The sequence below is a fragment of the Lipotes vexillifer genome, unplaced genomic scaffold (assembly GCF_000442215.2).
Source record: "Lipotes vexillifer unplaced genomic scaffold, Lipotes_vexillifer_v1.1 scaffold875, whole genome shotgun sequence".
Taxonomy (NCBI): domain Eukaryota; kingdom Metazoa; phylum Chordata; class Mammalia; order Artiodactyla; family Lipotidae; genus Lipotes; species Lipotes vexillifer.
Window position 1 is genome coordinate 2291764 of NW_006792177.1, and position 11592 is coordinate 2303355.

At 38.6% G+C, this 11592-nt stretch overlaps 1 protein-coding gene across 1 annotated transcript in view; it reads right to left on the reverse strand.

Moving 5' to 3' along the window:
* DNAAF9 (dynein axonemal assembly factor 9) overlaps positions 1 to 11592 on the reverse strand; it is a 189723-nt gene that overhangs the window by 75128 nt on the left and 103003 nt on the right. Inside the window, exons 11-14 of the mRNA XM_007465433.1 lie at positions 8431 to 8486; positions 6036 to 6171; positions 2028 to 2109; positions 1021 to 1057 (exon numbers count right to left, since the gene is read on the reverse strand). Coding sequence (XP_007465495.1) covers positions 1021 to 1057; positions 2028 to 2109; positions 6036 to 6171; positions 8431 to 8486 — 311 coding nt within the window. The remainder of the gene's footprint in view (positions 1 to 1020; positions 1058 to 2027; positions 2110 to 6035; positions 6172 to 8430; positions 8487 to 11592) is intronic.

The window sequence follows — 11592 nt, forward strand, 5'->3', positions numbered from 1 at the left end:
GTGCAAAAGCACAAAAAAAAAAAAAAAAAATAAAAAAAAAAAAAAAAAAAAAGGAAGAGGCACCAGAGATCTTTCTCCCTCTCCATGTAAGCACAACACTAAGAAGGTGGTGGTCTGCAACTCAAGGAGAGAAGCCTCACCAGAAACCAACTCTGCTAGTACCTAGATCTTGGACTTCTAGTCCCCAGAATTGTAAGAAAATAAATTCTGTTGTTTAAGCCACCCAGTCTGTGGTAATTTGTTACGGTAGCCCAAGCAGACAAGCATTAATGAGTTTACTTCTTGTCTTTGGTTTCCTGCTATACTGGTGGGGAAGGGCGGGAGAGAAGTCAACACTAGGCCCTTTCTAGAGAGTTGCATGGCCTGAGTTGAGATCCTAGCTCTGTTCCATAAGTCTCAGTGTCAAATTCAGAGGAAACACCTCTCAGACCAGATGTGGTTTCACACAGGTTCTACCAATGGGTTTCAGGGTGTTTTATTTTTTGGAAAGTCCTATTTAAAAATGCACTATATAGAAAATATATTAAGAAGCGTTATGCCACTTAAATGCATGGGTGTGCAGGCAGGAATTCTCTGAGCCTGGAGAGAGAAGCAGATGGCAAATCTGGCAGAGTCTCTAGCCTAGACTTCAAGATGAAAGACAGGGGCTGGGACATTCTGGGAGGCTACACAGCTCTACTTCACTTACTTATTTTACTTACTTATTTATTTATTTGGCTGCATTTGGTCTTAGGTGCAGCAACGTGGACTCCAGAGAGCATGGCCTCAGTAGTTGTGGTGCGGGCTTAGTTGCCCTTCAGCATGTGGGGATCTTGGTTCCACAACCAGGGATCGAACCCACGTCCTCTGCATTGGAAGGTGGATTCTTAACCATTGGGCCACAAGGAATGTCCCTCTGCTCACCTCTTAAGCCAAATGTCCTACCCAATGCTGATCTCAAAAGGAGGTAGATGGGACAATCTCAACATCTGAGTAACTCAATGTGAGAAAGAAAAAAATGTAATAGAAATGAAGACTTACATTTGTTCAGTTTTCTTGGGCAGCTTGTTGTCATCTCCTGTGAAAGAGGACCATGTATTAAGAATGTGACAAGATTATAGGAGATGCAAACACTTTCACAAGGAGGCTAGAATTTCTTAATTTGAAGATATCAAGAACTATATTTTTTTCTTTTGAGTTAAATACTGTACAAGCACAAACAACAGTGAAACCTAGCTTCTGCCAGTATCCTCCCAGACCATCATCCCTGACACTGACCTTGACAACCAATCAGCATCACCACTAAACACCAGAGAAGACATGTAGAATCTTCAGCTCTGGAATGTTTTTGCTTCTATTTTTAAATTTTTAAGTTAGGAGGTATAAGTAAGCAGGCTCAGTTCTGCCTCTTTCTTCATCTCCTTAATTATCCAACCCAAGTCATGCTTCTTTCAGAGTTTCCTGGCTTATATAACAAAGCTCAGGAGAAAACCTGGTTTCTGATGTACTCTCCTGTGTGGAACAGTGCTGGGACCCTCATTCATTCAAGAGTTCTTCTCTTTGTCTGTCTGGATGTCTGCAGCTTCTGGTTACCCCAGCAAAGAGGATAGCCTCAGTCAGCCTAGCCTTTCTGAATGGCACCTCAGCATAGAGCACTTGCTCCTGTCAATGTTCCCAGCTTATGGATACCCTTCTACTATGGCTCTTCCTCACCTTCCTCACTAGAACAACAGGCACCTGGCTGAGTCATCCAAACTCCCATTGCAGCCCATATCTCCTCCTGCTATCTCCAACTACAGCTGATGCATCTTTGCCTTCCCTCTGATACCAAGCACTTGGTCTCACACATGATTGGACCTAATATATATTGAACTGATAATTATTCCTCCTGAAATACACTGTGAGAAATGTGTTAGGCACATCAACAAGGAATTACAGGCTACAAAATGAGTTTCTGAGGAAAGTAGTAAATCTCAAGTCCACTTCTAGTTCATGGGAGAAACTTTTCATTAGATAAGTTGATGAGATGACAACTTACATGGACTTACCCAAGTAAGGAACATGAGTAGCTCCAAAAAAGTATGTTCTTGAACAAGCAAGGGGTCCCTTTGGGGAAACACACTGTACTACCTGGATATCAGAAAAAAAAAAAAGTAAAAAAGGAGCCAGGGACTTAAGTGTGTACTGTTAGAGAAACAAAAAGGGTATAGTTAACAGAAATCCATTTTATTTTACCAACAGCTGATTTATTATTTTTTAAACGCATAGGGGGAAAGGTCACCTTTTTTTTTTTTGCGGTACGCGGGCCTCTCACTGTTGTGGCCTCTCCCGTTGTGGAGCACAGGCTCCAGATGCACAGGCTCAGCAGCCATGGCTCACGGGCCCAGCCGCTCTGCGGCATGTGGGACCCTCCCGGACCAGGGCATGAAACCCGTGTCCCCTGCATCGGCAGGGGGACTCTCAACCACTGCACCACCAGGGAAGCCCAAAAATTGTTGTTTTTCCAAAGGTATCTTGTGTGTGTTTTATAACTTTGGCTACATTGTGAGGCTGCTGTTGGGTCAGCCCAGGATGCTAAAGAATTAACAACTTAGAAAGAAAAGAAGACAAAATGTGCTTGGGTTTTGACTGTCATTAATGTTTAGTGCAGAACTTTCACAGTTTGGACCTTGGCTGACATGATATGCAGATGTGGGAAGGCAGCTACAAATTCATGAAAGGAGGTGATACCCAGGTTCCCACCTTCACTTGTATTTTATCTCTGTACACAGGCCATCCAGAAGAGAAAATAAGTTCTCTAGATTTTTAAATTCTTATTTTTCTTCCCTGCTTAGCTGTTCATTTATACAGATGGAAATGGATGTCCCCTTTTCTCTTTTGAAAATCCAACAATCTCATCAGGGTTCCTAGGATAGTAGGTACAAAATGCAAAAATGCTACCACAAGAAATAGAGGAAAGGAAATTAGCACAGTATCTTTTTTTTTAATTAATTAATTAATTAATTTATGGTTGCATTGGGTCTTTGTTGCTGCGCGAGGGCTTTCTCTAGTTGCGGTGAGCGGGGGCTACTCTTCATGAGGTGTGCAGGTTTCTCATTGCAGTGGCTTCTCTTGTTGCACAGCACTGGCTTTAGGTGTGCAGGCTTCAGTAGTTGTGGCTCACGGGCTCTAGAGCGCAGGCTCAGTAGTTGTGGCGCATGGGCTTAGTTGCTCCGTGGAATGTGGGATCTTCCTGGACCAGGGCTCAAACACGTGTCCCCTGCATTGTCAGGCAGATTCTCAAGCACTGTGCCATTAGGGAAGTCTAGCACAGTATCTTAAAAACAGCTAAATATGACACAAATATTCATTCCTTCTATTTTACTCCATTAAGGAAGTCACAAGAGAATATACGGCATTTTTCTGTAATCCAAGTTATAGATCTGAAAGAAAATTTTAATTCTGACTAATCTAAACTATACCATAGTGAATATGATCAATACTGCCATGATCCTAAATGAAAAATCATGTACATAATTCTAATTGTTGGTTAATAGGCTTATTTCCTCAAAACATGTTCCTTGGATTTCCAAATTTTCCCTAACTAAAGGTTTTTTTTAAGGTGCCATGTATTTCAAACCTGCTTCCTTAGATGAGGTCACAAATTTATGTAAGTCTATATTAACATCAAATTTATTGATGTTTAGATGCAACTGACAAGGGATTAATCTCCAAAATATACAAACAGCTCATACAGCTCAATATCAAAAAAACAAACAACACAATCCAAAAATGGGCAGAAGACCTAAACAGACATTTCTTCAAAGAAGACATACAGATGGCCAAAGGGCACATGAAAAGATGCTCAACATCACTAATTATTAGAGAAATGTAAATCAAAACTACAATGAGGTATCATCTCACACCGGTCAGAATGGCATCATCGAAAAGTCTACAGGGGCTTCCCTGGTGGTGCAGTGGTTAAGAGTCCGCCTGCTGGGGCAGGGGGCGCGGGTTCGTGCCCCGGTCTGGGAGGATCCCGCGTGCCGCGGAGTGGCTGGGCCCGTGGGCCGTGGCCACTGGGCCTGCGCATACGGAGCCTGTGCTCCGCAACGAGAGAGGCCACAGCAGTGAGAGGCTCGCGTACCGCAAAAAAAAAAGTCTACAAATAATAAATACTGGAGAGGGTGTGGAGAAAAGGGAACCCTCCTACACTGTTGGTGGGAATGTAAATTGGTGCAGCCACTATGGAGAACAGTATGGAGGTTCCCCAAAAAACTAAAAATAGAGCTAACATGTGATCCAGGAATCCCACCCCTGGGCACATACTGGAGAAAACCATAATTTGAAAAGATACAATGCACCCCAATGTTCATTGCAGCACTATTTACAGTAGCTAAGACATGGAAACAACCTAAATGTCCATCAACAGATGAATGGATAAAGAAGATGTGGTATATATATACAGTGGAATACTACTCAGCCAAAAAAAGGATGAAATAATGCCATTTGCAGTAACATGGGTGGACCTAGAGATTATCATACTAAGTGAAGTAAGCCAGAGAGAGAAACATAAATACATATGATACTATATGTGGAATCTAAAAAAAAAAGATACAAATGAACTTATTTCCAAAACAGAAAGAGACTCACAGGCATAGAAAACAAACTCATGGTTATCAAAGGGAAAAGGGTGTAAGGGGAGGGATAAATTAGGAGGCTGGGATTACCATATACACACTACTATATATAAAATAGATAACCAACAAGGACCTACTGTATAGCACAGGGAACTATACTCAGTATTTTGTAATAACCTATAAGGGAAGAGAATGTGAAGAATATGTATGTGTGTGTGTGTGTGTGCGCGCGTGTGTGTGTATATACACATACACACATATATATGTATAACTGAATCACTGTGCTATACACCTGAAACTAACACAATATTGTAAATCGACTATACTTGAAAAAAAATGTTATTGACATTTACATTAAAAAGGAAATTGGTACAACAGAATTTGCATGTGTGATGTAAAACTGCTCAGATAATCTGGATTTTCAGATTTAATATCACCTATTAATTTTTAAATTATTCACAAATGGCACAGAAATGGAAAAGATAAGTATGTCACCTTGAAACAGAGCTGAATGAAGATGAAAGTTCATAACTAGGGCCCCCACCACCCCAGGACCAGGTCTTAGTAAGTTCCTTGACTTCATTAGGTTTTCATGTTTGTAAAATAAAGAACCCCAATTATTACAGAAAGTTGTATAAATAACCTGCTACATTTTTGTTTTGGTAATAGACTATTTTTTTTAAGAGCAGTTTTAGGTTGACAGAAAGACTGATCCGAAAGCACAGAGAGTTCCCACATTATCTCCTGTCCTTCCCTCTGCCTCCACAATTTCCCCTATTATTTGTCTTGTAATATTATATTTGTTACAACTGATGAACTAACATTGATAAATTATTATTAACTAGAGCCCATAGTTTACATTAGGGTTCACTCTTTGTATTGTACATTCTATGGCTTTTGACAAATGTATAACGACATGTGTGCATCATGACAATATCATACAGAATAGTTTCACTTCCCTAAAAATCCACTAAGATCCATTCTCTTAGTTTTCTTTCATCTGAGCATGTCTTGATTACCCCTTCATTACTGAAGGAGGTTTTCACTGGATATAGATTTCTAGATGATAGTTATCTTTTAACACTTGAAATGTAACAGTCAAGACATAACAAATTTAGGCTTGGAATGACTATTTTCAAGTTAATTTAAAATTCTTATTCTACTGTTGATACTACTTGGATAACTGAAAGTTTGGTTCGTGAAAGTATTTTTTAAACCTTTTCCCTTCAATATTTAAAAATTAAATATGATACTTTCAAATCATATCTAGTACTTATATAAAAATACACAGTCAGTTTTTAACCACTTTTCACACCAAAACAACTTCAAGTTCAAGGTTAAACCAATACACTAGTTGGAAAGGTTCCATTTATCCAGCTCCCCTCCTCCCTATTTGATAATAAAACCAATTAAGCACCAGGTAATCAAGCCACTCACCATGTGTTTGGCAAAGCTCCCGCTGGGACCAGTGCTGCGTACCAGGTGCCCTTCAGAAGGGAAGTTAAAGTTGCCAGCATTCAGGTTTTCTCGTGTGGAATGATTACCAAAGAGAACAAATGGCTGCCTATTAGGGCTAGAGTGGCAAATCAAAAACATGTGATTAGTGAAGAGATTACTGGCTAGGGAAACTTCCAAATGAGTGAGTTCTTGGGCTTCTCTGACTGTCATCCTGCAGTTTGAGCAAGGTGATTAGTACAGTCCACCTAATGCTCCCTGCTGGTTGGGAAGAGATACCAGATTATCTTTGACTCCTCCTACTGACCCATAGGGACATAACTAAACCCAAGCCATGTTTATATTTTTAGCTTGTCCTGCTGCTTAAGGAGAAAGTTCTGTAAGTTTGCTGTCCATGATACAGAGATGGAGCAAAATCCCAGTTTTATACAATAGCATTTTGATAGAAATATACATTCTCAAGAATGATAGCAGCTGTGATACTCACACTGTAGACAAACAATAGAGCTGTTAACCATTCCCAAGTAGCTTTAGGAGGGAAGGAGGAAAGCAGGGTTGCAAATGTTCTCACCACCACACCTACCCGTCCCTGCACCCATCCCTCTCTTCCCTCTTTCCTCTTGGCTGCAATGCTTCCTCATATTTTCCCTACTTTCCACTCTGCTTCCACTCTGCCCTCCTATAATCCATTCTCCACATTGCAGAGAGGATAATCTTTTAAACATTCAAAGCCTTTATTTTCAGGAGAAGGGCTGAAATCTTTCACATGGCCAACAAAACTAACATGGTCTGGCCTGGCCAACTTCTTTAGCTCCATATAAGGCCACTCTCTCCCAACTTCCACACTCCAGCCAAACTCATCTTCTTTTATGTTCCTCAACACACATTTCTTTTATGTTCCTTACGTTCCATCTCAGGACCACTGCTTTTGTCCCTTAATTATCTTTACTCATCATTCACGTCTCATCTCCCCCCAGAGGTCAGCTCTCCAGTGTGGTCTTCACAGTACCATGTTCTTTTTTCCTTCAAGGCGTCAATCAGAGTTTGCAATTACATATTTGTTTGTGAGGTTGCTTGATTAATGTCTTATTTCTCCACCACACTATTCACTCCATGAGGGCAGAGACTGTGCCTGGTTTATTTTTAAATCATGTATCTCTTGCTTAGTATGTCACACCTATTTGTCAACAAATAGTCAGCGACTAAAGGATATTTTAAAAAGATAGTTTCTGCTATGGATTGAATGTTGTGTTCTCCCAAAATTCAACATGTTAAAATCCTAACCCCCAAAGTGATGGTACTAGAAGGTAGGGATTTGGGGAGGTGATTAGGTCATAAGGATAGAGCCTTCATGAATAGGATTATAAAAGAAACTCTTATAAAAGAGGTTCCAGAGAGATCCCCCTTGCCCCTCCTGCTATGTGAGGTTAGAGTGAAATGACACCCATCTATGAGAAAGTGGGCCCTCACCAGACACCATATCTGCCAGTGCCATGATCCTGGACTTCCCAGTCTCCAGAACTGTAATGGAGAAATAAATGTTTGCTGTTTATAAGCTACCCAGTCTGTGGTATTTTTGTCACAGGAGCTAAAACAGACTAAGACAGCTTTCTTTATCCCATACCCTTTCCTTAAATTGCCCTTAGAGTATGTCATGTGGAAAATCCTTTGTATTTCTTCTCATTGTTCTTAAACATACTTCCTTAAACTTCAGGCAAACTGGGGCTGTTAAAAGTAAAAATGACCCTGATTCTATTCTGATGCTTAATTCAAGTTAAGTGAGTCTCTGTGCAGAAAAAGATGACTCTGAGTCCCAGCCAGGATAGTCTGTCTCATTACCAGATTGGACTGCAATTGGGGAAGAAAAGAAAGGAAACATCTACTCGCATTTATCCATCAGAGGAACTATCCACTGCTGGGCCCTCCTGATTATCATTGCAAAAGAGGTACTGAAGGAAACACTTCAAGAAAACAAATGCAGCAACCCTCATTGCTCCCATGTCTTCCTGGGGCTGGACCTTTATGCCCAATCCCTTTTACTCCCCAACAAGCCACTGTTGATCACTGCCCAGCCCTTGGACACTCTGCTTCCTCTAGCTTTGCTGGGTTACAGATGGAATAAAAAATTCCTTTCTTTAGATTTTAGCAAGTTACAATGTTTTAAAAGCCACCTTAATATAAAACTTCTTTTAATACAAAAATACAAAAGCAGTGAAACAGACAATTTTATAGAGTTTGGATTTCCTACTCTGTGATGACTAAAGTCAACCCATATTTTCCTGACTCCAGCTTCTGTACTTAGATTCTCCCCCATTTCCACCCCCTTGTCAACCCCATTTTCCCTATTACCATTCAATTTCTTTCCCAAGAACCTTACCTATTTTCAGTTATATGACTGGAAATCATTCCATGACTAAAGTAACTTCTGAATGGCTAAAAAAGAAGTCAACATTATATATATTAAGATCACAATTTTATAAAACAATCACAAACCCATCATATATGCATGTATGTGTTTGTAGTGTGTGTGTGCCTGTGTGTGTGTGTGTGAGAGAGAGAGAGAGAGAGAGAGAGAGAGAGAGAGAGAGAAAGAGGGAGAGATCCATGTTTATAGATTGTTATAAGAACATGGGAGGACATATGTGGTGGATTAACAACATGAATTTGGGGGATAGAAAGCAAACAAACAACAATTAGCAAAGAAAAAAACGACAAAAGGCTGCAAAAGAAAAAGAAAGGAAAAGGAAGGTAAAGAAAAATCCTTGTCAAATTTTACAGTTTTTAACTACTGAAAGGAAATTGGACAAACCACCATCTGTGTTCTAAGTTACTAACCATATAGGAATCTTTTCCTTCTATTAAATTTTTTTCTACATTTCCAATAATTAGAATTATGTTAATTCTATAAATTATAATATATATTAATTCTAATATACTAATTTAAAATAAGTAATGAGGGAGAATCCAAGGGACTTAGAAGTACTGACAAGTTTCCCAGGAAACCACAGAAGTACTTCTCAGCTTTGAAGTGCATAATGCTAGGCTAAACACTAATCAAACATTGATATGCAGGGTCTTTGGCAAGAGTTCAAAACTGCAAAAGGCAATTCTAACCCCCTTAAATAATACTGATTGTTCCCCCCATTAAATAAATAATATATGCTTATTTTAGAATACAATAAAAACCACCTACAATCTCTAAGAACTATTAACATTCTGGTACATTTTCTTCAAATCTTTCTTCTATGGTATATTCATAGAATATATATAGATTGTACCAAAGTTTATTAAATACTCCTTTATTCTTGGAAATTTATATTGCTACTAACTCTTATATCATAAATAATAACTTTTCATAAATTTTATCTACAGCTCTGATTATTTCCTTAAGGCAAATCTGGAAATGAAATTATAGGGTAAGAAGGCAAAACTATATTGCCAAATTGTTTTTCAAAAAAGTCCAATCAATGTACACTTCCACTTACAATATCTGAGTGTGCCTATCTCAGGGTAAGCACTGTCCAATAAATGTCCTTTTAAAAATATATTTGTCAAGTTGACAAACGAAAAATGGTACCTCGTTGTTTTTATTTTATACCCCTTTGATTTTTAATGAAGTAGAATATTTCAGATATGTTCAATGGCCATTTGGACTTCCCTTTGGTAATTAACTATTTACATCCTCTCTATGTTTATCAATTGGAGTTTTGGAGTTTGTCTTACTAATTTGTAAAAACTCTTTATATATTAAAGGAATAACAGCTAAAGTTTATTGAGGGTTTACCATGTGAACTGTGACAGGCATTTAAATGTATTATCTCAAGTACAAGTTGACCCTTGAACAACAAAAGTTTGAACTTCACAGGCCCACTTATATGTGGATCTTTTAAAATAGTAAATACCACAGTAATATATGACAGGCAGTTGGTTGAATCTGTGGATGTGGAACCGCGGATGCCAAGGAACCGCAAATATGGAAGGACTGCGTGTAAGGAGGCGTTGTGTACACAAAGGGCTGGCTATAAGTTAAATGCAGATTGTCGACTGTGTGGAGGGTCTGGAGGGTCTGGGTCCCTAATGCCAGTGCTGTTCAAGGGTCAACTGTAATCCTAGTAACAACCTATGCAGTTCATTCTATCATGATCCCCTCTTTACAGATGAGTTGGCTAATTTAATTAACTTGTCCCAGGTCACAGAGCTAGTGAGCTGCATAGTCAAGATTCTAACTGAATTTGGGAAAAGAAGACAAAATTAGATCCATATCTCACAACATATCCATATCTCACATCATATACACAAAAAATCCCAAGTGAATTACGGATCTAAATTTAAAAAATTAAACCATACAAGTACTAAAAGGGTAAATTCCTCTTTAACCTTAGATTTATAAGCCTTTCTGTATATGACTGAAAATCCAGAGGCAATAAAAGAAAATATTAATAAATTTACATAAAGATAAAAAGTCTGCATGGCAAAAAACCACCATAAACAAAGCAACTGATAAATAAGGAAGAAATATTTGGAATATATATCACAGACAAAAAGGTAATAGCCTAAATATATAAAGAACTCGTAAAAAAACAAGGGACAAAAGACCTAAAACCTGTGCTCTATAGCTCAGTTAATAATATTGTACCAATATTAAAATGGGAAAAAGACACGAAAATAAAATATAAAATGGCCTTCAAACATATGAAAAAGTGTTCAAGCTTAGTCATAATTAGAAAAACACAAACTAAAATAATACCAAGATACCATTTCTCATTGATGAGACTGTCAAAAATTAAAGAGTATGACAACACATTCTATTGGTGAGGCTGTGGTAAAACAGGCACTCTCATATGTTGCCAGTGGGAATGCAAATCAGGACAACCTTTCTGAAGGGAAATTTGGCAATAGCTAACACAACTACATACGCACTTACCTTTTGACCCAGCAATCCCATTACTAGGTATACAAACCTCCAACAATATGAAAATACATAAGCACAGAGTTATTTACTATGGCACTGTTTGCAATGGCAAAATAACCTAAATACACATACGTAAGACAGGGGTTATTCTGCATATAACTTATAGTTGGCCCTCTGAATTCGTGGCTCCTCTGCATCCATGAATTCAACCAATCCTGAACCGTGTAGTACTGTAGTATTTACTACTGAAAAATATGCAAGTGGACCCAGGTAGTTCAAGCCTGTGTTGTTCAAGGGTCAACTGTACTATGAATTATAATAAAGAATGAACTGACCTAGAGAGAGTTCCAGGATACACTGTTAAGTGAAAAGAGCAAAGTGGAAATGACTACATATGGTATGCTACTCTTCAATGAAAGAAAGGATATAAGAAAATACCTATGTATCTGATCATTTGTGCAAAAGAGACAGAAAAGATAAACCAGAAACTGAAGAGATCTGTTACCTACTGGTAATGGAATGGGTGGAAAAAGGGTGGGAAGAAAGTGGGAATCAGAACATGGTAGTAGGAACCCAGGAGTAACATGTCACCAAGTATATCTTTTTTTTTTTTTTTTTTTTTTTTGG